Source organism: Triturus cristatus, chromosome 1_2, assembly GCF_964204655.1.
Source record: "Triturus cristatus chromosome 1_2, aTriCri1.1, whole genome shotgun sequence".
NCBI classification, from domain to species: Eukaryota; Metazoa; Chordata; class Amphibia; order Caudata; family Salamandridae; genus Triturus; species Triturus cristatus.
In genome coordinates, this window is record NC_140580.1 from 1,190,030,570 (window position 1) to 1,190,058,367 (window position 27,798).

The following is a 27,798-nucleotide window of genomic DNA, read 5'->3' on the forward strand; positions in this document are numbered from 1 at the left end:
GAGCCCCAGTCTCTTCTCCCCCCCCCCCCTCCCCTCGGAGCCCCAGTCTCTTCCCCCCCCCCCCTCCCCTCGGAGCCCCAGTCTCTCTCTCTCTCTCTCTCTCTCTCTCTCCCCCCCCCCCCCCCCCCCCCTCGGAGCCCCAGTCTCTTCCCCCCCCCCCCCCCTCGGAGCCCCAGTCTCTTCCCCCCCCCCCCCCCCCTCGGAGCCCCAGTCTCTTCCCCCCCTCGGAGCCCCAGTCTCTTCCCCCCCCTCCCCTCGGAGCCCCAGTCACTTCCCCCCCCCCCCCCTCGGAGCCCCAGCCTTCCCCCCCCCCCCCCCCCCTCCCGGAGCTCCAGTGTCTTTCCCCCCCCCTCAGAGCCCCAGTCTCTTCGCCCTCCCTCGGCCCCCCCCGCGTGGCACCTGGCCACCGGTGCCTCCCACCGCGTGGCCCCTGGCCACCGCCTCCCCCCCACGTGCCCCCCCCCCCCCCCCCCCGGTTGTATGATGGCCATTCCATGCCTGGCTCCTCGGCTGCTCCTGTGTGGGATCCAAGTTATCCTGTGGTCAGTGGAAGCCTGCACCTCCAAGGACAGCTCCTTCACCTCATTGAGTGCTTTAAGCTGTGTGATGTAGACCGCACCGAAGTGCTTGTCTTGCGTGCATGTGTGAAGTCACGCTTGTGGTGACAGACTGTCGTGCACGTGGGACACACGTGCCTCCTTTCACATTAGTCCCACACCAGCTCTGACGTTTGTGCTCTGCACGCACACCTTCACTTACTTCACCCTCGCTTCACCCTCGCTTCACCCTTGCACCTTCACTCACTTCACCCTTGCACCTTCACTCACTTCACCCTTGCACCTTCACTCACTTCACCCTTGCACCTTCACTCACTTCACCCTTGCACCTTCACTCACTTCACCCTTGCACCTTCACTCACTTCACCCTTGCACCTTCACTCACTTCACCCTTGCACCTTCACTCACTTCACCCTTGCACCTTCACTCACTTCACCCTTGCACCTTCACTCACTTCACCCTTGCACCTTCACTCACTTCACCCTTGCACCTTCACTCACTTCACCCTTGCACCTTCTCACTTCACCCTTGCACCTTCTCACTTCACCCTTGCACCTTCACTCACTTCACCCTTGCACCTTCACTCACTTCACCCTTGCACCTTCACTCACTTCACCCTTGCACCTTCTCACTTCACCCTTGCACCTTCTCACTTCACCCTTGCACCTTCTCACTTCACCCTTGCACCTTCTCACTTCACCCTTGCACCTTCTCACTTCACCCTTGCACCTTCTCACTTCACCCTTGCACCTTCTCACTTCACCCTTGCACCTTCTCACTTCACCCTTGCACCTTCTCACTTCACCCTTGCACCTTCTCACTTCACCCTTGCACCTTCTCACTTCACCCTTGCACCTTCTCACTTCACCCTTGCACGTTCACTCACCCTCACCCTTGCACCTTCACTCACCCTCACCCTTGCACCTTCACTCACCCTCACCCTTGCACCTTCACTCACCCTCACCCTTGCACCTTCACTCACCCTCACCCCTTCCACCTTCACTCACCCCTTCCCTCACCTCACCCTCGCACCTTCACGCGCCTCACCCTCGCACCTTCACGCGCCTCACCCTCGCACCTTCACTCGCCTCACCCTCGCACCTTCACTCGCCTCACCCTCGCACCTTCACTCGCCTCACCCTCGCACCTTCACTCGCCTCACCCTCGCACCTTCACTCGCCTCACCCTCGCACCTTCACTCGCCTCACCCTCGCACCTTCACTCGCCTCACCCTCGCACCTTCACTCGCCTCACCCTCGCACCTTCACTCGCCTCACCCTCGCACCTTCACTCGCCTCACCCTCGCACCTTCACTCGCCTCACCCTCGCACCTTCACTCGCCTCACCCTCGCACCTTCACTCGCCTCACCCTCGCACCTTCACTCGCCTCACCCTCGCACATGCTTTCCCGTCATCACGTCACCCTCGCACCTTTCGGTCACGTTCATACCCAGGTGGTTCAATGGACTGGACATGCGGGGCTACCATAGAATTTCTCGTCATGGGGTAGGTATACATGGACCGGGGATGGGGAGCTCCTGTTGGGGTGGGTATACATGGACCAGGGATGGTGAGTTCCTGCTGGCACGGGTTGCGTATACATGGACCGAGGATGGTGAATTCCTGCTGGCACAGGTTGGGTATACATGGACCGGGGATGGGGAGCCCCTGTTGGCACGAGTTGGGTATACATGTTCCGGGGATGGGGAGCTCCTGTTGGCACGAAGTGGGTATACATGGACCAGGAATGGTGAGTTCCTGTTAGCACGGGGTGGGTATGTGGACTGGGGCATGGTAGCTGTAACATTGGACGGTGGTTGGCCACCTGTGGTACTGGGTTGAACTTACAGTTGTTACTTCAGTGGTCTGTTTTTTCCATCAGGTTGAAGACTTGGACCAGTTGAACATTATCCACGTCACTGGTACGAAGGGTAAGGTAAGGACCCGTGGGTGGTCTGTCCCCACAGACCCAGTAGTGCTGCCTTGGAGTGTGGTACCCTGGACTTCACGCTCCTCGGCAAATGGGCGCTGATCCCCAAGTGAAAGCAGAAACCAGCATTGCTTTGCCCGACCGAGGCCACAGACCCGACCACCGACTCATCATGCACCCCTCTGACAAGCACAAGAGCCCACACACGCCATTAGGCCAGCCCTAGCCTACAACACCCCTGAAGGTGTGAGCCCCCAAGAAACAACAGCAAGACAATCATTCACCCACAGTCCCTACTTCACCCCATCGCACACCGCTCCTGAAGCAGTAGGGCCACAGACCCCAGGACCAGCCTTCACCTACCTGAAGCTGTAGGGGTGGGTGGGAGCCTGCTGGGTGAGTGCAATGACCCTTTGGGTAGGGGTTAGTGGGAACCTGCTGGGGGAGTGCGATGACCTTTGGGTAGGGGTTGGTGGATTCCTGCTGGGTGAGGGCAATGGCCTTTGGGTAGGAGTGGGTGGGTGCCTGCTGGGTGAGTGAGATGGCCTCTGGTTAAGGGTGGGTGGGAGCCTGCTGGGTGAGTGAGATGGCCTCTGGGTAAGAAAGGGTGGAAGCCTGCTGGGTGAGTGCGATGGCCTTTGGTTAGGGGTTGGTGGAAGCCTGCTGGGTGAGTGCGATGGCCTTTGGGTAGGGGTTGGTGGGAGCCTGCTGGGTGAGTGCGATGGCCTTTGGGTAGGGGTTGGTGGGAGCCTGCTGGGTGAGTGCGATGGCCTTTGGGTAGGGGTTGGTGGAAGCCTGCTGGGTGAGTGCGATGGCCTGTGGGTAGGGGTGGGTGGGAGCCTGCTGGGTGAGTGCGATGGCCTCTGGTTAAGGGTTGGTGGGAGCCTGCTGGGTGAGTGCGATGACCTTTGGGTAGGAGTGGGTGGGTGCCTGCTGGGTGAGTGCGATGGCCTCTGGGTAGGGGTTGGTGGGAGCCTGCTGGGTGAGTGCGATGGCCTTTGGGTAGGGGTTGGTGGGAGCCTGCTGGGTGAGTGCGATGGCCTTTGGGTAGGGGTTGGTGGGAGCCTGCTGGGTGAGTGCGATGGCCTTTGGGTAGGGGTTGGTGGGAGCCTGCTGGGTGAGTGCGATGGCCTTTGGTTAGGGGTTGGTGGGAGCCTGCTGGGTGAGTGCGATGGCCTTTGGGTAGGGGTTGGTGGGAGCCTGCTGGGTGAGTGCGATGGCCTTTGGGTAGGGGTTGGTGGGAGCCTGCTGGGTGAGTGCGATGGCCTTTGGGTAGGGGTTGGTGGGAGCCTGCTGGGTGAGTGCGATGGCCTTTGGGTAGGGGTTGGTGGAAGGCTGCTGGGTGAGTGCGGTGGACTTTGGGTAAGGGTGGGTGGGAGTCAAGCTCACATCTGAACTTAGTGTTGATGACGTTTGTGCTTTTTTTTTCAGGGCTCAACATGTGCTTTTGCTGAACGAATTCTCCGGAATTATGGACTTAAAACCGGATTCTACAGGTGACCTTCTGAAGAAGGCAGGATTGCATCAGGATAATGCTTATGTTCTTTTAAAGGGTTTTCATTCATTGTTTGAGATTTTCTATGCGACTGGTGTGTAGAGCGTAAGTACCGGGGCTGGTGTGTGGATGTGGTGTCAGCACCCCCACATAGGTGCTCTAATCTTGGCAGGTATTCAGATCTAGTCTAAATTCAGACCCTCGTCATCTTGTGGCCCGAGGTAACATTTAGGGCGCCCATGGCAACATTTAGGGGTAATATTATTCAGAGATTTTGAAAATTTGTGGGGGGATCTTGGGGCCTTGAATGTTTTTTTTTTTTTTTTTTTTTTTTTCTTGGGTGGGAGCGGCTACATGAGGTCAATAGGTCTTCTGCATTTGGCTGGTTGATATCTGGGGTTTGGATAGGTTTAAGGCAGAATCCATATGGCTCTGAAACAATTGAGGCAGTGCCCTCAGGTCTTATTTTCTGTGTAGTTCTATAAACGAAGGTGCAGTGACATCTTATTGGTTATAACGTGCTGTTTGATGGCATGTGTGGCTGTAGATACACATGCCTAGCAGAAGTCTGCCATCTAAATGTTGGGCTTGGAAGTGTAGAAGTTGTTTTTCTTTGAATAAGTCTTTTGAGTCGTGCAGTATAGTGACTCCTTTTGCTTGCAGTGCGCATTGGTATCTGCTCCATTGTGGGATTGTTTTTTTTTCCGCCGTCTGGTTCGGTAGTGGACTCCTCTGCTCCATCTCAACATCATTGAAAAACTAGCATATAGGCCTTTACCGTCTGTATTGTCATTGATTGTGGTTACTCATAGCTTACATCGGTCGCCAGTGGATGGGCTTCTTCTTATGAGGCCAGTCTGTTGGTAGAACAGACCCCTTTTTGTTTTAGCCCATGCTGCCATGTCAAATTTCCAGACACTGACTGGTGGACCTGGCCCTTTCTTCAGGGTTATCCCACACAGGGTTATCGCCAAACATTTTGCCTTCCTCCTTCAATATGTCTGACCCTCCTTTTGTTGGTGTTCGGACTCTGGGCACTTTACTGATGCTAACCAGTGCTAAAGTGCACGTGCTCTCTAGTCTAAACATGCTATGATTGGTTTACACCTGTTTGGCATATTTGATTTACTTGTAAGTCTCTAGTAAAGTGCGCTGAGTGTGCTAGGGACTGTGAACTAAATGCTACTAGTGGGTCTGCAGCACTGATTGTGCCACCCACAGACGTAGCCCATCTAACTGGTCTCAGGCCTGCCACTGCAGGGCCTGTGTGCACAGTTTACTGTCACTATGACTTTGCATTTAAAACTACTTTCCAAGATTTCAACTCCCCTGTTATTGCACATAGGTCACCCTTAAGGTAGATCCTAGGTAGCCCTATGGGCAGGGTGCTGTGTAAGTGAAAGGTAGGACATGTGCCTTTATTGTGTCTCCGGTCCTGGTAATGACAAACAGCCTATTTTGCTTTTAACTGACTGCTGTGAGACCTACTCCTCTCGTAAGCTAGCATTGGGAATTTCCTTATATAATTTTAAGTGTAATTCCTGATCAGAAGGGAGTGGCATTGCCATGTTTGGTATGTTTCGAATTGTGGTGATAAATCCTACATACTGGTGTAGTTGGATTTCACATTACTGTTTTTGAAATACCACTTTTAGAAAGTGAGCATTTCTCTCTGCTTATGACTCTTTGTACTTTGCAGCCTGACTCAAATCCACTTCTGGGTGACAGCTACTCCGTGTGCATATGTTCCAGACAGCCACAGCACTGGAACAGCTGGGTGTGACGGGTGTCCCATCTTCATTTATCTGTATACTGGTTGTCTTGCTGGGCTGGGAGAGGTTGTTCACACTTTAAATTTTTATAGGTTGTGTCCTATCCTTACACAGACAGCTGACTTGCCCCCTACTGATTTCTAGAGCCGAGCTGAGTTGAATGGGATTGTTGCTCACTTTTAAGGGTTCCTTTGAAGTCGCCACTTGATCAAAGACATTTTTGAGTGTAAGTACAGGTGTTTTGACCCCATGTTTTTTGACACTTTGTGGGACTTGTAACCAGACGCTGCTGGCTTTACAAATTGCACATTGCCAGAGGACTCCTGTGCTATCAGGAGGAACCGCTATTGGGGCTACTTGCTTGGTTGTGCTGACCTGCTGGCGGAACTGTCACTATGCTTAGTATTGTATATGTTGGCCTGCCTGTTGTTACCCATGTTCCCCCAAGTGTTTTCCAAGGGCTTGCTCACCATTTCTCTCCAAGGTTTCCCCATTTAGATTCAAGGTTTCGGGGACAACAAAGACCTCGTGATGTGTCTGATTCCAGCTCACTGCACAGTTTATCCAGTACCAGTGCTCCGCTTTGTGGGAGCATTCTTGGTTGCCAGGGTGGTGTCTAATCCCAGTTCACATGCCTGTTTTTGCTAGCTGAATTACAGGTGCTTCAGTCACAACCAGAGCGTAATAAAGCGCTTCATGGTCTCTGGGATCAGCGCTTGGCCAGTCTAATCTCCCCTTGCGGGTTGAAGTGCTGGCACTTACCTAACGAACCCACTGGGTGGTGTAAGTGATGCGGCAGCACTCTGTGCCTTCCTCCTGAGGCATTGCGGTGTGAAGGGCCCTACTCTACCTTGAGAGCCGTTTGAATGGCGGGACCCGACCCCCGAGGCAGCGCAACACTCGGGAGAGAATCCCTCTCCGTGTGGACCTCTGCCCCAGGCTGTGGAGTGCCGGGATCGTGTAACTAAGTAGCGGGTCCCACCAGATTAGCGCATCAACAAGAAGGGGGAGCTCCCCTCCCAACCTCCACACAGAACAGACTCTTTACTCCTGAATACAGAGCAGCGCAACAGACTCCCCACACATAATTGGGTGCTGGTGAGGGGTGTCGCCGAATTGTGCCCCAGCAGACTGTTACTTTAAAAAGTGCGCAGCTGAGGGGGACCAAGGCAAGCCTCTCGTGTTCGTGCCAGGCGTTCTTCAGTTATGAGAACAGACCGGTCACCCGGATGTCTGCAGAGCTCTGCTTTCCTCGCTCCCGCGCCTATACGTCTAGTGACCACGGTGGTTAATCCACCAACTGGGTTTGTTGTCTCGTAACCATATTCCCAAATACTACCGTATAACGTATACTAGGCACGCGGGTGGTGTTCCTGTACCTATCGTTTTGTTTCTAAATGCCAACAGGGCCCCCAGGAATGTACTTTCTGACGCATAATAGGAGTGCACTGTGCCCTATGTTGGTATTCTAATCCAGGTTATTGACCCCAACACTGTTTTACCTGCAAAGTATTTATTATGGATGTTGTTTTGAGCCCTTTAGTAATCAGGATAACGAGTACTAGCTAAATAATTGCTTTATTTCATGTCATTTTGGTCTTGTGATATGAATAATGTGGTGTATTTTTGCTTAATCCTACGTGGAGTCTCTTTTGTGAACTATTAATTGTGTTGCTGTTTTAGTGTGTTGCGCAAACACTTTACACATTTCCTCTGATAAGCCTGCCTGCTCTGTGCCAAACAACCAGAGGGTGAGCTCAGGTTATCTTTGGTGTATAACTGACTTGCCCTGACTAAAGTGGTGGGTTCTGCCTGACTTGAGTGCATACCCTAGCCAACCAGAAACTCCATGTTAGAGGCATGTGAGCTGTAGATCACATGCTTTGCATAAGATCGCCATCTAGTGTTGAGTCTGGATGTTTGCACTTTGTTTTCCTTGGAAGAAGTTTTCCTAGTCACGGGGTAGGGCACTCCTCCCTTAGGTGATAGTGAGCATACTCATCGACTCCATCTTCAGATTGTTTTTTTTCTGCCATCAGGTTTGGGTGCATCTCGCTGTGCTCCGGTTCGACGTCTATCCTTCGTTCCTTCTCGGCGCGTATTCACTCACTCTACGGTATTCTTTCCGTTCGCGTTCCCTCTTATTTGCGGATCGTAATTTCCTGTAGAAAACTTCAATCGGAAAGCTCGTGGTAGGACTGATCGGGCTTAGCCCCTGGTTCGACTTGCAGTCGATGGAACAAACTATTTTCAAGTTCTGTCCTCTGTGCCACGCAAAATCCCCAAGCACCGACTCTCACGGGGTGTGCAATTTGTGTTTTATCACCCGACCCCAGAGAAGACCACTGCAATGCGTGCCGAGCATTCCGCTCCAAAAAGACTCTGCGATCGTCGTGCCTGACGACGCGACATGCAAAAACAACCAGGTTCCATTCCGGACCTCAATCGTAAGAGGAGGAAGGCGATGAACCCATCGGAACCGATGAGGAACAGGAAGACCTCTTGGTTTCCGAAGATAGCTCCGATGAAGACATCCCGCAGGGACAACGTACCGTGAGTACAGACCCTACCTTGCCCCACCTTCCACTTCCATCAAAGAAGGCCCCGTACCAAGCTGCGTCCTCGGGCTCCGGTGGGCGCCGAGAACAAGCTTCTGAAGCCCCGCCTTCGGGCTCTGCACCGAAGCATACTAAAAAGCCTTCCGGCTTTAAAAAGCCCCATGCCTAATCAGGCAACGAGCCAAAGACTTCGGAGCCAAAGAAATCTGCCACCGGACATTCTGTCGGCACCGAAAAAAACTTCAGATCCGAAAACCCCAGCCAAGAAACCATAGGCGCCGAAGCATTCTGAACCGAAACACACGGAGACGCCCAAGTCAACAAGAAAACATGTTTTCTGTGATCCAATTGACAAACCGGATCTGAAACAAAAAATCCTGGTTATGCACCCAAAGACTGGACATATCACCACTAAAGTGACTTTAAAAAGAGGTGGTACTACTGAAGAGGAATACCACATACATTTGAAGAAGGGAACAGTTGGGAGAAATCCTTCCCCTCTTCTTACTCTTCCTTCACCTTCTGTACCACAGACTATACCTGTGCCAACTTCACCTGAGAACTCCCCACCCCACACACCTGACAATCAGCCTGGGGACGTGTGGGATGACTCTAATACTAATTTTCCCACTGATAATGACCCGGACATATATCCTACTAAACCCACTCCACCAGATGACAGTGTAGGGTTTGTAGAGGTAAGTAGGGCTGCTAATTACCATGGAGTCCCACTACACAAAGAATCCCTAGAGGAGGATTTTCTTTGAGACTCTACAAAACACACATCTACACACGTCTCCCATGTTGAAAGGCATGACCAGACATGTAGACAACATTTTTAAGGATCCTGTTAGGGCACATATCCTTACCCTGTGGGTAGATAAAAAATACAAGCCTGCCCCATCAGATCCAGTATACATTAAAAGTCAACTACCATTAGATTCACTCGTAGTTTCTAATACGAGGAAGAGGGCACCACCAGATAAAGAGTCGAAATTCCTTGATGCTTCAGGGAAAAGGCTAGCTACCCAGGCTGCTAACTTCTGGCGAATTTCCAATACACAAGCGTTGCTAGCACGCTATGACCGCGCACACTGGGATGAAATGGAGCAACTCATCCAGTTTCTCCCTCAAGAACAAAAAATCAAAGGCGCAAGACCTGGTTCGTGAGGGGCAGTTAATTTCTAACAACCAAATTAGATGCTCCCTAGATGCTGCGGATACGTCTGCCAGAGCTGTAAACGCCAGTGTTCTTTTAAGGAGATACGCCTGCTGCGCATATCAGGATTTAAACCGGAGGTTCACACTTCCATATTAAACACGCCCGTTGACAAAGAACACTTTTTTGGACCAGTGGTAGACACTTCTTTGGATAAAATGAAGAAAGATACCAAAGTGGCTAAATCCATCGGAGCACTTCAGTCTCCAAGGGCGTGGTTCCTTTTGCCGCTCCTTTTATTGGGCAGGATCTCAAACTGCTTCCTCAGACACTGTGTCCACCTATAAGGGCAATAACAGCCCTCCGGTTCCAAAGTTTCTATCTAGGCAATTACAGAGGAAACCACGGCAAAGCAGAGGTAGAGGTTCCAACACCTGTACCTTGCCATCCAATATAAAACAAGGACTTGCCCATAGCCCCATCCCCCCCGACCACTTAACACCTGTAGGGGAAGACTCACAGTTTCTATCAAAGTGGCAGTCCATTACAACAGACAAATGGGTTCTTCAAATTATCCGTTCTGGTTACTGCCTGGAGTTCATCAACTCTCCTCCAAACATTCCTCCAAATATTCCCCCAAGGTCGCACAGACTTCCACCGGATCACCTAGACCTTCTTACACAGGAAGTACAATCCCTGCTACTAAAAAAGCCGTAGAGCCCGTACCACTTCAACATCAAGGGTCGGACGTGTACTCCTTTTACTTTCTGGTTCCCAAAAAGGATGGCTCTCTCAGACCCATACTGGATCTCGGAGAACTCAACCTTTTACATACAGTAAGACCACTTCCACATGGTAACACTACAACAAATACTGCCTCTTTTGCAAAAATGCGATTTCCTTTCTTCTCTAGATTTAAAGGACGCCTGCTTTCATATTCCAATCCATCCTGTTCACCGCAAACTTCTCAGGTTTGTGGTAGCAGGTCAACACTACTAGTTCAAAGCACTCCCATTCGGAGTCCCCACTGCCCCCAGAGTCTTCACAAAATGTCTGGCTGTAGTAGCTGCGCATCTCGGAAGACCAACATGCATGTCTTTCCCTATCTGGACGACTGGCTCATCAAAGCCAGCACGTACCAGCAATGTCGCAAGCACACTTCAGTAACCATTCAGCTGCTTCAACAGCTAGGGTTCTCAGTCAATGTGTTAAAATCACATCTTCAGCCAAACAGAGTTCAGGATTACCTAGGAGCCACTCTATAGACTCAAAAGGCTCTAGCGTATCCCAATGCAGCCAGAATTTGAAACATTAAAGCGCTCATTCTGAAATTTCAACCCACTCAGTCACTTCCAGCTCGAGTACACTTAAGGCCCTGCCCCTAATTATCACACTATGCAGACAGAATGCACCTCGCTTCAAGAAGGGTCCTTCGTGTTCAGTACACAAAGCACGTCCCACGGCATCTGAGCAGCAACAGAAGAGCTCCCACTGCAAACACTAGATGCAGATCGGCCAAATGCTCCATTTGAACCCAACCCTCCGCTTGGAAAATGAGCCCACACTCGTGTAAATGCAATACAATAGGTTTCGCATCTACAAAACTTTTAGCTATTTGCATTTTAAATTACAATGCCTTTTATTTGTTTTACAAAAGAAAAACAATGACATTTACAATGACAATAGCTCAAAATAATGTCAGTGCGAGACCTATTGCATTGTAAATGCTTGTTAAATAGTTACCCCCACTTTTTGCCTGATATCTGATGCACTTTGAGTGTGCACTGGGTCCCAGCACCTGTGTTCTTTCCCAAAACTGTACCTTTTTTCCATAATTGGCACACCTCTTGGCCTACATGCAAGTCCCTTGTAAATGGTACCAGTAGTACCTAGGACCTTGTGACCATAGAGGGTCTCTACGGGCAGAAGCATGTATTGTGCCACCATCTGAGACCCCTCACCAAACACACACCCTGACATTGAAGACTGTGTTTTGGTGCAGACAAAACTGAAGAGTCGACATAGCACACAACCCTGTGTGCCATGCCCACACCCACTGCCTATGGCAGAGGTAAGTCACCCCTCTAGCAGGCTTCACAGCCCTAAGGCACGGTGCACCATACCACATGTGAGGGCAAAGCTGCATGAGCAGTGTGCCCCTACTGTGTCTGTGACCATTCACTGACATTGTAAGTGCAGTGAAGCCATATTGAGTACATGGGATGGGAGTTTGTCATTGTGAACTCCTCAGCTCCATGGTGGCTTTACTGAATGCTAAGGAGTTTGGTGTTAAACTTCTCAGCATAATAAACCCACACTGAGGGCAGTAGTAGATTTATTACAAAACGCACTTAGAGGGCATCTTCGAGATGCCCTATGAAAAATGATCAACTCTCCAGTGTGCAGTCTACTGGTCTGCACCAGCCTGCCACTTTCAGATAGGTTTGTGACCCCCTGAGGTGGGGGCCTTGTGCTCTCGTGGGTCAGGGGTTAAGGCTGCTCTGGGTGGAGGTGCTTCTCACCTATCCCCAAGCAGGAACAGCATTCAAGGCGGTCAGCCTCAAAGGCTTCACATTTTTTGCGGCAAGATTGGCGGGTAAACTAGTAGTCAGGAGTGGTGTGTCTCCTCTCTGCCAGGATCACCCCTATGATGCCCTGGACCGAGGTGACCCTCTACTTAGGAAATGCTCCATCTTGAATTAAGGATTTGACTCAATCAAGTTAGAGGGATGCCCCCTCCCCAAAGGGAGGGGACATTCTAAGGATGTAATCACCCTAAAGGCAAGTAGCCCATTGGCTACCATCTGCCAGTACCCGTAACACCCCTAAATTCTGTATTTAGGGACACCCCTGAACCTTGATCCATGGATTCCTGTGACCGAAGATGAAAAGAATGAAGACGCCATGCAGCAGAGTTTGGAAGACGTCTACTGATTTGGCCCCAGCCCTTCCAGCCTGTCACCTATTTCCTGCCCAAAGACTCCGCAAAGAAGACGCCTGTCCCATGGCCTTCAAATTCCAAGAACTCCAGGAAGACTGTCACTCTTCAGCCAAGACAAGATCTCCCAAGGCCAGCGTCCCTGCTCAAAAGAAACCACACCAAGGATTCAGGTGGATCTGACACCCCTGCCCACTCTGCACCTGACACCCACGGCCTGAGTTAAAGTGGCTCACCTGTTCTGTGAAGTCTTCCCAGCGATCCTGACCATGACTCCATTGGTGGCTCTCCTGGACCCCACAAAGTCACCTGCAGCCTCTACACAAAGAGATCCCCTGACTGCGAACGGCTCCGACCAAGAAGATCCAACACCAAAAGGTACCCCTGCATATTCAGCCCTCTGGCCTTGGTGAGCTCAACCAACCAACAGTGCCTCCCCCGCCGTCTAACTTACCTGCCCAGTCAGTGGTCCCCTTCAGCCAGCCTCCTGGCCCGACGCTGCAGTCTTTCTGTAACTGAGTTTCCCCCATTGAAACTCATTGGGCGCCCGACACTGTGCCTCTGGTGTAGCTTTGATGCTGCTTAGTGCCTCTGTGCTGATATTTACCTCCAGGGCCTGTGCCCTGAAACTGCGAGTACTTACCTGCAAACCGTGCCCGTTCGAGGTGCCCCTCCCCTCCCCCCCCCCCCCCCCCCCCCAGTCTCCATTGTTTTAATTGGGCCAGTGACCTCTGCACCCGGCTGCCCCATTGCCGCTAGTGGGGGCAGTACCTACCTTACGCTGAACCTGGCCCAGTGTTGGTCAAAACCCCGAAGACTGGGATTGTAAGTAGTGTACTTACCTGCTAATGCATAACACGGTGTGTAGGAGAGTAGGGTCTGCTATCCTATGGTCACCCCAAATTTTTGCTTTTTGCTTCACTGGATTTTGACATATTGAGGCTGTGGGCCTGCTAATCAGACCCCCAGCCTGCTGTTCTCTCTAACTAAATTGACACTATGCACCCTAGGTGCATAACCAATTGGAAGTGGATCACCCTGTGAGCCCCTGTACCAGTGTACACTAGGTACCCAGGGCATTGGTGTATCTAAGGCCTGCCAGGGGCTGAAGCATGTATTATGCCACCCCAGGCTTGGCCTAACAAATTTGACACAACTGGCTGATCACTCAGCTGGGGTAAGTTGGTGTAACCACCTCTTACTTAGGTGTAGTATACCTATACTGAACCTTAAATGGGACACATGTTAACCTATAAGTCACTCCTATGGCAGGCCTTAACAATCCTGAAGGCAGAGTGCTTGGTTCCATGTGAGATGGTGCTCTGGCATGAGCTGAGCCTGTCTGCAGTGGTCGGAACAACTTCCTTCTACTGTTTCCAGATATCGTCATACCATATACTCTTAAGTGCATTATGAACCTCGCGGTTAAATGCTATCTTTGGTTTGGCTTTATCAAAACATGTCGAATAAGGTGTCATACGAATTGGAATACTAACCCCTCGCCAATTCTGGCGACGGGGTTAGCATTCCACCCTTCTAGAGGGACACGACATGTACAGTACCTGAAACCCGGGTAAAATCAGACACCGCCTCAGCTCCACAAAATGGATGCTGCCACCACAGACACAAGTCTGCCCTCCTGCTGCTGGGAGTCCTTCCAGCTTGGGAGGTGTGGACAAAGGGTTTCCTGCCACCCCAGACAGGATTTTGTGTATTGGTCTGCTTAGCCTACGCTACCACTAGGGCAGCTAGTCCGAAAAGGTTGACTTACAACCACAACATAAGGGTTGCTTGGCATGGTACAAGGTGGTCACTTTAATTAGTGAACATCATATACCAGGCCAACTTCTCACATTGGTGGCAGCGGTGGGATGCGGCGGCAAAGCAGACGTTGATTCGCTGGATGGTGCTTGCGTTAGCAAGGTGGTCACTCCCTGACCACAGGGGAGATTTCCTTCAGTCCTCTGTGCGGCAGAGCGTCGAAGTTCCCGTCTTCTTCTTGTAGTTAAGTTGATTCCAGGATGTCTGAAGTCTTAGGACACAGCTCCTACCTTTAAGCGGATTCTAGGGGCCGGACTACCTGCTAGGTCCCTCCCTAAGGGTGGGACCAGGAAGGGGGGTGGTTACACCCCCAATTCTTTGTCCAGCTCGCCCCAGGTCCGGGGCTGGTGTGCCCCAGGACCGGATTGAACTGGCATATGCACTGAGGCTCCTTGTGAGCCTCAGGCATGTCTGGTTCCTTTCAAGCCCTACCTGACCAATACACAAAATCCTGTCTGGGGTGGTGCACGCACCTCCCCTGGCAGGAAACCCTTTGTCCACACTTCCCAAGCTGGAAGGACTCCCAGCAGCAGGAGGGCAGACTTGTGTCTGTGGTGGCAGCATCCATTTTGTGGAGCTGCGGCTATGTCGGATTTTACCCGGGTTTCAGGTACTGTACATGTCGTGTCCCTCTAGAAGGGTGGAATGCTAACCCCGTCGCCAGAATTGGCGAGGGGTTAGTATTCCAATTCGTATGACACCTTACTCGACATGTTTTGATAAAGCCAAACCAAAGATAGCATTTAACCGCGAGTTTCATAATGCACTTAAGAGTATATGGTATGACGATATCTGGAAACAGTAGAAGGAAGTGGTTCCGACCACTGCAGACAGGCTCAGCTCATGCCAGAGCACCATCTCACATGGAACCAAGCACTCTGCCTTCAGGATTGTTAAGGCCTGCCATAGGAGTGACTTATAGGTTAACATGTGTCCCATTTCAGGTTAGGTATAGGTATACTACACCTAAGTAAGAGGTGGTTACACCAACTTACCCCAGCTGAGTGATCAGCCAGTTGTGTCAAATTTGTTAGGCCAAGCCTGGGGTGGCATAATACATGCTTCAGCCCCTGGCAGGCCTTAGATACACCAATGCCCTGGGTACCTAGTGTACACTGGTACAGGGGCTCACAGGGTGATCCACTTCCAATTGGTTATGCACCTAGGGTGCATAGTGTCAATTTAGTTAGAGAGAACAGCAGGCTGGGGGTCTGATTAGCAGGCCCACAGCCTCAATATGTCAAAAACCAGTGAAGCAAAAAGCAAAAATTTGGGGTGACCATAGGATAGCAGACCCTACTCTCCTACACGGTGTTTGAGGCATATGGGCTGCAGATCACATACTAGTGAATAGATCGCCATCTGGTGGTAGGCCCGGATGATTACACTTTGTTGCTGTCCTGGAAGAGTCTTTATATGGTAGCTCTTGCTCAGTTTTCTTTACCGATCTGATTTCGACGCGCATTCCCTGATCCCTACTGTCGGTATTGTTTTCGATCGAGACTTCCTTACACACGCGTCTCGAACAACCTTCACTTCTCGATTCCGGTGCTCGTCCAGGGCTGTCTGGCCCAACTGCGCCATTGGGTTTTGGCTCATGGAAAGAACACTATTCAAGAAGTGCCCTCGGTGTGGACACACATTCCCGCACACTGATCTACATGAGGTGTGCAATCTGTGCTCGTCTCCAGAGCACGAAAGCTGAGATTGCCAGGCCTGTGCTTTGTTCCGGTCAAAAGACAATCAGACAGTCTAGCTCGAAGAGTCATGGCACAATCTTCTTCATCTGCACCAGACACCCTCGTCCAGGAGACTCCAGTCCAACCAGGGTCCAATGAAGAACAGCAGGAAGACGTCATCGTTTCCGAAGCAGAAGATTCAGCTTCCGGAGCCGATGAGCAGGCAGAAGATGACGATCCCCTTCCAGCTGGTCAGCCGGTCGTAAGTACAGACATCGACCCTCTGGCTACCCCCACACCGGGTGAGGCTTCGGTTCCACCTCCATCTTTGGCCCCATGTGCACACCGATCACAAACTTCGATGCCCCGCCTTCGGGCGTGGCAACGAAGACTTCCAAAAAGCCTCTAGGGGACTCGAGCTTGAGCCAGCCTTCAGTCAACCACGATAAACAGAAGGTTCTCAAACCGAAAGTGAAACCTATACAGACTCCGGCACCGAAGAAAACTTTGGTACTTAAAACAGTCGAACCGAAGCCAAGCTCTGCACCGAAGCCTACTCCAACAACGAAGCATACTTCGGCACCTAAAACTGTCGACCCGAAACGCGTTTCGGAACCAACAACTCCAGATCCGAAACAAATCTCCGATCCAAAGAAATTCAAACCGAAAAAAGCTTCCGACCACAAGTCTTCGGAACCCAAACCTCAATCTGCTCCTAAGACTGTACTAAACATTGATAAACCCAGCAAACCGCTCAATCCCAAACAGGACTAGCCGGTTCCGAAAAAGGATTCTCCCATAGAAGAGCTTTTCGGTCCAGATCCAAAGCAAAAGACTCTTCTTATTAACCCAAAGACTGGACATATCACCACTTTACCAGCTAAAAGGAAACTGGAACCTCCTCCCACACCTTTAGTCCCTCTCAAAAAACATGCTCAGACTTCTCCCATATAGTACTTTCACCACTTCCAGAAGTGCCAGACTCTATTTCCCCCACACACTCACCACTCAGCCCCCATAGCCCTGATGAGGATGATAGTTCTGGGGGAATAGAAGATGAGCAACCCTTAGAGGACCCAGACGATATTCCTGACCCATCAGGTGATCCTTGGGAAGACTATAATGCACCAGATGCCCCGGATCAACCCCAAGATGATGTATACCCCTCTTGGCCATCTCCTCCAGATGACATCATAGGGTTTACACAACTCATTCACAGAGCAGCAGCCTTTCATGGGGTCGATCTCCATACTGACCCAGTGGATGACTTCCTTATGGACACACTATTACCCTCTAATAAGATCCACAACCATCTTACCAATGCTTAAAGGGGTTACAAAGCATGCACCAGACATATTCCAAGATCCTGTCAGAGCCAGGGTAATTAACCCCAGGTTGGAGAAAAAATACAAAGCCGCTCGATCTGACCCAGCCTATATCAAGGGCCATCTACCATTAGACTCTTTAGTGGTCTCCAACGCACGAAAAAGAGCAAACTCTCGGACAACAGGGGACGCTCCACCCCAGATAAAGAATCTAAACTCTTAGATGCTTCAGGAAAACGTATGATCAGCCAACGTCTGGAAAATTGCCAACACCCAAGCTCTGTTGGCAAGATACGATAGGGCTCACTACGATGAGCTTGAAACCCTTATACAGCATCTACCAGACAAATACAAGACCAGGGCTACTGATTTGATACAGGAAGGGAAGGTCATTACTAACGCTTCCATCCGTTGCTCTCTAGATGCTGCTGACACCGCCTCGAGCAATAAATACTGGCATACTTTTACGCAGGCATTCCTGGCTGCGTATTTCTGGTTTCAAACCAGAAGTACAAGTCAGTATTATCAATTAACCTTTTGACCAACATCTGTTTGGCCCCACAGTTGATACCGCTCTCTCAAAAATGAAAAAAGGACACTGACACCGCAAAATCCATGGGGGCTTTACAAAATCAACCTCCTACAACGGGCATTTGAGATTGACTTGGAAGGCAAGCTGATAACGAACACCTCAATCCGCCGTGCAGCTGATGCATCTGCGAGAGGTGGTAACACCAGTGTCCTCATGCGACCTCGATCCGCCATGCACCAGATGCAGCTGATGCATCTGCGAGAGGTGGTAACACCAGTGTCCTCATGCGACCTCGATCCACTGTGCACCCGATGCAGTGATGCCTCTGCGAGAGGTAGTAACACCAGTGTCCTCATACGGAGATGTGCCTTGCTCAAAGTTTCAGGTTTGAAGCCAGAAGTGCAATAAAATATCCTGGCACTTCCTTTTTGATGAGGATAAACTTTGAGGAGGATAATAAAATGGCCAAAGCCATGGGGGTGTTACAAACATCTACCCACAGAGGGAATTTTGGCTGCTCGCCCTATCATGGAGCAGCCAAAAGCACATTTGCAGACACCACCTCTACGTATCAGCGTCCCCAGTCGCAACATATGTCTCTCGGAGGATATTGTAGAGTATCCTATGGAGGGAACGATTCCAGAGGCATAGACTGTTTCAATAAACCAGCAACTACGGCCACAAAGCTTTGACTTACCTGCCTTTCCCCCTGTTCATACTACACCTGCCGGGGGAAGACTTCAGCAGTTCTCTCCCACATGACAGACTATCACCTCTGACCAGTGGGTGTTGGATATTCTGCACCATGGTTATTGCCTGTAGCTCACTTCCACACCTCCAAACATTCCACCCCGCGCACACAGGCTGTCGGCAAACCATAATCCGCTACTCCATGAGGAAGTTAGCGCTACAAAAGGGAGCAATAGAACCTGTACCACTACAACAGGGCACAGGCATTTACTCAGTTTTCTTTCTCATTCCCAAAAAGAAGGGGTCCCTCAGGCCAATCCTAGACTTCTAAACAGATACATTCTCTCGGAGCACTTTCATATGGTCACGACAAGATGTCATTCCACTTCTACAAGGGGACTTCATGTCTGCATTGGACCTGAAGGACGCCTACTTTCACAATCCATTTCGCCCAGCACATCCGCAGTACCTCAGATTTGTACTAAATGGATAGCACTTTCAATTGAAAGTACTTCCGCTCGGGTTCACTACAGCCCCCAGGATGATAGTAAATGTCTAGCGGTAGAAGCAGCTCATCTATGCAGGCAAAAGATGCACATTCTCCCATATCTGGACGATTGGCTCATCAAACGTTCAAACTATAGGCTGTTTTAAACACATTCAAGCTATTATAAACCTGCTTCATCTAGGTTTCACAGTTGATGCTCTCGGGTCCCACCTACAACCTCTTCAAATACAACCTTACCTCAGAGCCATCCTCGATTCTCAAACGGAAATAGCTTACCCAAATAAAGTAAGGATTCAATCCTTTCAAACACGAAGCCACCGTTTCAGACTCCTCAATAGATAACATTAAAAACAGTTATGTGCCTCCTAGGCACCATGGCGTCATGCATAGCCATAGTACCTTATGCCAAACTAAGTATGTGCCCGTTGCAGAATTCTTAGCACATCAATGGTCTCAAGTGTAGGGTCAGCTGGAAGATCGAGTGTTGATCAGTCGTTAAACTTGCCAGTCTCTGCCGTGGTGGAATTCCAGAACTCTTCTAAAGGGGCGGCCTTTCCTAGACCCAGTTTCGTAGAGCACCATAACGGAGGCATCACTCACAGGTTGGAGAAAACACTCACAGGAGTTACCTGTTCAGGATCACTGGACACCGAGCCAAACTCCTTCATATCAGGCACCTAGAGCTGCTAGCTGTTCATGCAGCGCTAAAAGCATTCCTTCCACACCTCACAAGGAAAGTGGTTCTTATCAAAACATGACTACCGTGTGATATATACCAAAAGAGGGGGGCACCAGGTCCCCTTAGCTATCGGACTTAGCACAGACCATCTTGAGGTATGCTCACAGACCCAACATTCACCTCTTAGCGTAGTACAGACCGGGAGTGGACAGCAGCTTTGCAGATCTCCTCAGCAGGAGACAAGAAATCCATGAGTGGGCGCTCAATCCACAAGTCGCCACCCATTCTTCCAACAATAGGGTCACTCAAGCATAGAACTTTTTGCCACAGCAGAAAACCCCAAAGGCCCAAACTTCGCCTCCAGGTTCTAGCATCCCCAGTCCAAGGGCAATGCACTATAGATGAGTTGGTCAGGGATATTTGCTTAAGTTTTTCCACCTCTGCCTCTCCATTTGTGATTCGGAAACTGAGGCAGATGTCTCACCCTAATCCTAGTGTCTCCCACATGGGCGAGACAACCATAGTTTCACTACACTACTCGAGCTCTCAGTAGTCACTCGCCAGGTACTTCCCAACTGGCAGGAACATCTAACCCAAAAAGAGGGCGCAGTAAGACCTCCAAACCCCAGATCTCTGAACCTTGCAATCTGGCTCCTGAGGTCTTTGAATGTGGGTATTTGACTCTACCTCAGCAGTGCATGGATATTCTTAGAGGCAAGAAGGCCCACTGCTCGAGCCTGCTGTGTTGCAAAGTGGAAATTATGTTCGAGGCATATGAGCTGCAGATCACACACTGAGGATAAGATCGCCATCTGGTGTTGGGCTCGGATGATTGCAGGTTGTTGTTGTCTTCGGAGAAGCCTTTGGTCACGAGGTTGGTGACTCCTCCCCTGGACAACAGTGCGCATGGGCATCCACTCCATCGGCAGATTGTTTTTTTCCGCCATTGGGTTCGGATGAACTTTTTTCCGCTCCAGCAGAAAACTTCCAGCAATCGATTTAACTCTTTGATTTGTATTCCATCGACGTCGACATCAACTCGGACCGGTTCCGGAAGCGGCTGATGGACAGGACACCCTTCAAAAAATGCCCCCAGTGTGGAGCGAAGTTCCCCCACAGTGACCACCACGAGGTTTGCAACCTCTGCCTGTCGCCGGAACACAACGAGTCCACCTGTCCAGCTTGTTCCGCTTTCCGTTCGAAGAAGACCCTCCGGGACCGAAGAGCTCGACGCCATATTATGGCCAAACCAGCTCCAGAACCGGAAGACATCTTTGCTCAAGATGTTCCCGAAGACGACACCGAAGATCTCGAGATCGTGTCCGAAGCCGACGATTCCGATGACCTCATCACTCCAGGGCAGCGTGTGAGTACCACCCCCCCTGCCCCTGCCCCATCCAAAAAAGCAGTGGTCAAGACTCCGCCAGTTGGGCCCAGTCGCGACCGGAAATCCTCTTCAGAAGCCCCGCCCTCGGGCCCGGCTCCGAAGACATCTAAGCCTGTGGGTGGCTCGGGCTCGAGCAAACCTCACCTAATTGTGCCTTTAACACCCTCGGCACCCAAACACTCATTGTTGGCACCGAAACAGGCTCCAAGACCGAAATCTCCTTCGGCACAGAAACGTTCCTCGGCACCGAAGTCTCCACCGGCACCGAAACGTTCTTCAACATCGATGCCTAAAAGTCCATCGGCACCGAAAACTCATTCGGCACCGAAACATCAATCGGCACCGAAACCTCAGTCGGCACCGAAAAATCAGTCGGCACCGAAAAATCAGTCGGCACCGAAAAATCAGTCGGCACCGAAAAATCAGTCGGCACCGAAAAATCAGTCGGCACCGAAAAATCAGTCGGCACCGAAAAATCAGTCGGCACCGAAAAATCAGTCGGCACCGAAAAATCAGTCGGCACCGAAAAATCAGTCGGCACCGAAAAATCAGTCGGCACCGAAAAATCAGTCGGCACCGAAAAATCAGTCGGCACCGAAAAATCAGTCGGCACCGAAAAATCAGTCGGCACCGAAAAATCAGTCGGCACCGAAAAATCAGTCGGCACCGAAAAATCAGTCGGCACCGAAAAATCAGTCGGCACCGAAAAATCAGTCGGCACCGAAAAATCAGTCGGCACCGAAAAATCAGTCGGCACCGAAAAATCAGTCGGCACCGAAAAATCAGTCGGCACCGAAAAATCAGTCGGCACCGAAAAATCAGTCGGCACCGAAAAATCAGTCGGCACCGAAAAATCAGTCGGCACCGAAAAATCAGTCGGCACCGAAAAATCAGTCGGCACCGAAAAATCAGTCGGCACCGAAAAATCAGTCGGCACCGAAAAATCAGTCGGCACCGAAAAATCAGTCGGCACCGAAAAATCAGTCGGCACCGAAAAATCAGTCGGCACCGAAAAATCAGTCGGCACCGAAAAATCAGTCGGCACCGAAAAATCAGTCGGCACCGAAAAATCAGTCGGCACCGAAAAATCAGTCGGCACCGAAAAATCAGTCGGCACCGAAAAATCAGTCGGCACCGAAAAATCAGTCGGCACCGAAAAATCAGTCGGCACCGAAAAATCAGTCGGCACCGAAAAATCAGTCGGCACCGAAAAATCAGTCGGCACCGAAAAATCAGTCGGCACCGAAAAATCAGTCGGCACCGAAAAATCAGTCGGCACCGAAAAATCAGTCGGCACCGAAAAATCAGTCGGCACCGAAAAATCAGTCGGCACCGAAAAATCAGTCGGCACCGAAAAATCAGTCGGCACCGAAAAATCAGTCGGCACCGAAAAATCAGTCGGCACCGAAAAATCAGTCGGCACCGAAAAATCAGTCGGCACCGAAAAATCAGTCGGCACCGAAAAATCAGTCGGCACCGAAAAATCAGTCGGCACCGAAAAATCAGTCGGCACCGAAAAATCAGTCGGCGCCGAAAAATCAGTCGGCGCCGAAAAATCAGTCGGCGCCGAAAAATCAGTCGGCGCCGAAAAATCAGTCGGCGCCGAAAAATCAGTCGGCGCCGAAAAATCAGTCGGCGCCGAAAAATCAGTCGGCGCCGAAAAATCAGTCGGCGCCGAAAAATCAGTCGGCGCCGAAAAATCAGTCGGCGCCGAAAAATCAGTCGGCGCCGAAAAATCAGTCGGCGCCGAAAAATCAGTCGGCGCCGAAAAATCAGTCGGCGCCGAAAAATCAGTCGGCGCCGAAAAATCAGTCGGCGCCGAAAAATCAGTCGGCGCCGAAAAATCAGTCGGCGCCGAAAAATCAGTCGGCGCCGAAAAATCAGTCGGCGCCGAAAAATCAGTCGGCGCCGAAAAATCAGTCGGCGCCGAAAAATCAGTCGGCGCCGAAAAATCAGTCGGCGCCGAAAAATCAGTCGGCGCCGAAAAATCAGTCGGCGCCGAAAAATCAGTCGGCGCCGAAAAATCAGTCGGCGCCGAAAAATCAGTCGGCGCCGAAAAATCAGTCGGCGCCGAAAAATCAGTCGGCGCCGAAAAATCAGTCGGCGCCGAAAAATCAGTCGGCGCCGAAAAATCAGTCGGCGCCGAAAAATCAGTCGGCGCCGAAAAATCAGTCGGCGCCGAAAAATCAGTCGGCGCCGAAAAATCAGTCGGCGCCGAAAAATCAGTCGGCGCCGAAAAATCAGTCGGCGCCGAAAAATCAGTCGGCGCCGAAAAATCAGTCGGCGCCGAAAAATCAGTCGGCGCCGAAAAATCAGTCGGCGCCGAAAAATCAGTCGGCGCCGAAAAATCAGTCGGCGCCGAAAAATCAGTCGGCGCCGAAAAATCAGTCGGCGCCGAAAAATCAGTCGGCGCCGAAAAATCAGTCGGCGCCGAAAAATCAGTCGGCGCCGAAAAATCAGTCGGCGCCGAAAAATCAGTCGGCGCCGAAAAATCAGTCGGCGCCGAAAAAATCATCGGAGCCGAAAACTGCGTCCCCGCCGAAACAAGCTCATAAAGACCCGAAGCGGACGTCACAGACACCACCTTCGGAGCCAGATGATCTTTTTCGACCAGATCCTACTCAGAAGCGGATCTACATCAATCCTAAAACAGGACATGTGACTGCCATCCCATATAAAAAGCGGACACCACTTCGTCCTTCCTCTCCTGTTTTACCTCCTAACCCGTCCCCCCCTCCTCCTCCTGCTTCTCCTTTACCTTTACCTTTACCATCTCCCTATCATTCACCTCCTCCACAGGATGATAATGATGACTTAGGGGGAGGGGCGGACCCTGATTTATTTGATGATCCTGCTGACCCAAACGACCCTTTTACGTTCCCAGACCCAGCACCCATGGATGACTGGTCTTATCCTATACCTGACATGCCTGACCCCACTACCTACCCTTCCAAGCCCTCCCCTCCTGATGACCACCTAGGGTACGGCCAACTTATAAATAGGGCAGCAACATTCCACGGCGTTACAATGCACACAGACGCCATTGAAGAGGACTTCCTCCTTGATACCTTTGAGCAGTCACAAAAGACTGTCCACATACTGCCCATGATCAAAGGGGTTATAAAGCATGCTACTGAAGTCTTTAAGGACCCTGTTCGAGCTAGGGTGCTCAACCCACGCATCGAAAAAAAGTACCGACCAGCCCCGCAAGACCCTGCATACATTAAGGCCCAGCTCCCTTTAGACTCCCTAGTCGTATCAAATGCCAGGAAGCGCGCTAACTCTCAGACAACTGGAGAAACGCCTCCCCCAGACAAGGAGTCTAAGCTTTTAGAAGCCTCGGGCAAACGGGTCGCCGCGCAGGCGGCTAACCATTGGCGTATTGCCAATACCCAGGCCCTGTTAGCCAGGTATGATAGAGCGCATTATGACCAACTTGAGGACCTTATGCAGCATCTGCCTGAACCTTTTAAGTCCCAGGCCTCTGACCTCATCCAAGAAGGCAAATTAATATCTAATGCCTCCATTAAATGCGCCTTAGATGCAGCAGACACTGCTTCTAGAGCGGTCAATACTGGCGTCTTACTCAGACGACATGCCTGGCTCCGTATTTCCGGTTTTAAACCGGAGGTTCAAACCGCAATTCTTGCTCAACCTTTCAACCAAGAGCAGCTATTTGGCCCTGCAGTGGATACTGCATTAGAAAAAATGAAAAAGGATAATGAAACTGCCAAGTCTATGGGAGCACTGCAGTCTCAACAGAACCGGGGTTCCTTTCGTCGCTCCTTTTATAGAGGAGGCTCCAAAAACACATCAACTGAGACCACGTCCACCTTTAAAAATTCTGGACAAACATCCCCTAACAGAGGTTACTTCCGGGGAGGTTATAGGGGAAACAATAACAAAGGTCGAGGACGCGGCAATAACAACAACACCCGCACCTCACCAGCCACCAAACAGTGACTTGCCACCACTCCCCCCAGACCATTCCACTCCGGTCGGGGGACGACTCCAACAATTCCTGCCTGTCTGGACTTCCATCACCACAGACAGGTGGGTAAGACAAATTATCCAGTCTGGCTACTGCCTCGAACTCATACAATCCCCCCCAAACATACCGCCCAAACAACGTCCAATGTCCTCGCATCATCTCTCTCTCCTCAAACAAGAAGTTCAATCCCTGTTACAAAAACATGCGATAGAACCAGTTCCCCTTCAACATCAGGGAAAAGGAGTATATTCTCTATACTTCCTCATTCCCAAAAAGGACAAAACACTAAGGCCCATACTGGATCTCAGACTACTAAACCAGTATATACATTCGGATCATTTTCACATGACCACTCTCCAACAAGTCCTCCCACTTTTACAACAGGGAGACTTCCTCGCCACATTGGACCTCAAGGACGCATACTTTCACATCCCTATGCATCCCGCTCACAGAAAATATCTACGATTTGTGGTAGATGGGCAACACTATCAATTTACAGTTCTCCCATTCGGAGTAACAACAGCACCCAGAGTGTTCACCAAGTGCCTAGCAGTCGTGGCAGCGCATCTCAGAAGACAACAGATCCATGTCTTCCCCTATCTGGACGATTGGCTCATAAAAGCCAATACATACCAAAAATGCGTTCTCCACACTCATCGCACGATTCAAACTCTCCACGATTTGGGATTCACTATCAACTACCCCAAATCCCACCTACAACCTTCCCACTTACATCAGTATCTAGGAGCAACCATAGATACATCCAAAGCCATTGCCTATCCCAGCACAGCCAGGATAGCCAGTATACAAAATCTCATCTCTCAATTTCAAACTCATCCATCTCTTCCAGCAAGAGTGTTCATGCAGCTCCTAGGCATGATGGCGTCCTGCATCTCCATAGTCCCACACGCACGACTTCAAATGCGTCCCTTACAAGAATGCTTAGCACAACAGTGGAACCAAGCTCACGGACAACTTACCGATCTGGTGTTGGTGGACAGTCGCTCACTTCGATCACTGAAATGGTGGAACACCATCAACCTGTCCAAAGGGAGACCGTTCTTAGAGCCTCTTCCACAAGTTGTGCTAACTACAGACGCATCTCTCACGGGGTGGGGAGCCCACCTCCTTCACCATACCACTCAGGGCAGATGGACCAGTCAACAGAAACTGCTCCACATCAACCACCTGGAACTCTTAGCAGTGTTCCTAGCACTAAAATCCTTTCAAATTCACCTAAAGAACAAAACTGTCCTCATACGCACAGACAACATGACGACAATGTATTATATACAGAAACAGGGAGGGACACACTCTCTCCAACTGTCCCAACTGGCACAGCAAATCTGGAGATGGGCAATTCCCCAAAACATCTACCTGTTAGCAGAACATCTCCCAGGGATCCACAACCAAGTGGCCGACCTCCTAAGTCGCCACACACAACAGATCCACGAATGGGAACTACACCCCAAGGTTCTACTCCCCTTCTTCCAGAAGTGGGGACAACCAGACATAGACCTGTTCGCCACTCCCGAAAACACAAAATGCCCAACCTTCGCCGCCAGGTTTCCACACCCACAGTCGAAGGGCAATGCCCTATGGATGAACTGGTCAGGCAGATTTGCGTACGCCTTTCCGCCTCTCCCACTAGTTCCATTTGTGGTACGCAAACTGAAACAACAGTCACTAACACTAATACTAGTGGCTCCCACTTGGGCACGTCAACCGTGGTTCACCACACTTCTGGAACTATCTTTAGTTCCACATCAAAAGCTACGCCTCTCCCCGGATCTGTTAACCCAGAACCATGGAGAAATCAGACACCCAGATCCTCAAACACTGAACCTAGCGATCTGGCTCCTGAGGTCTTAGAGTTCGGTTACCTCAATCTCCCTCCAGACTGTATGAATATCATAAAAGAAGCCAGACGCCCTACTACTAGAGCGTGTTATGCCGCTAAATGGAAACGATTTGCCATCTACTGCGCTAATAATGACATACATCCATTGGATGCTTCCATCCAAAACATCATTTGCTATCTACTACACTTGCAAAGATGCAATCTAGCGTATTCCTCTATACGATTACACCTAGCAGCCTTGGCAGCCTACTTGCAAAATAGGCAACACCTGTCCCTTTTTAAGGTACCAGCCATCAAAGCGTTTATGGAAGGTCTCAAAAGGATTCTTCCCCCAAGATTGCCACCTGCCCCAGTGTGGAATCTCAATGTGGTCCTAACAAGACTCATGGGCCCCCCATTTGAACCTATGCACAAATGTGAATTGCAATTCCTAACATGGAAGGTAGCCTTCCTTATCGCAATCACTTCCCTGCGCAGAGTAAGTGAAATACAAGCCCTTACACTTGAAGAACCTTTCTTACAACTACACCGTAACAAAGTGGTTCTTAGGACAAACCCTAAATTTCTTCCAAAAGTGATTTCCCCTTTCCACCTTAACCAATCAGTAGAATTACCGGTCTTTTTCCCAAATCCAGACTCGGTAGCTGAAAGGGCCCTACATACCTTAGATGTTAAAAGAGCATTGCTTTATTACATCGACAGAACAAAACCTTTTCGAAAGACAAAACAACTTTGTTGCTTTCGCGCCACCACACAAAGGCAACCCAATCTCCAAATCAGGGATAGCCAGGTGGATAGTTAAATGCATCCAAATATGCTACCTCAAGGCTAAACGTACACTCACAGTTCCCCCTAGGGCGCACTCCACGCGTAAAATAGGGGCTTCTATGGCCTTCTTAGGCAATATTCCCTTAGA

General features: G+C 50.6%; 1 protein-coding gene across 2 annotated transcripts in view; it reads left to right on the forward strand.

Annotated features, from left to right (window-relative positions):
* The window catches only part of FPGS (folylpolyglutamate synthase), a 353,517-nt gene that overhangs the window by 74,357 nt on the left and 251,362 nt on the right, over positions 1-27,798 (forward strand). For both annotated transcript variants that reach the window (XM_085614139.1, XM_085614140.1), the window contains exons 3-4: positions 2,440-2,493; positions 3,919-3,983. In XM_085614139.1, the coding sequence (XP_085470265.1) occupies positions 2,440-2,493; positions 3,919-3,983 (119 nt within the window). The remainder of the gene's footprint in view (positions 1-2,439; positions 2,494-3,918; positions 3,984-27,798) is intronic.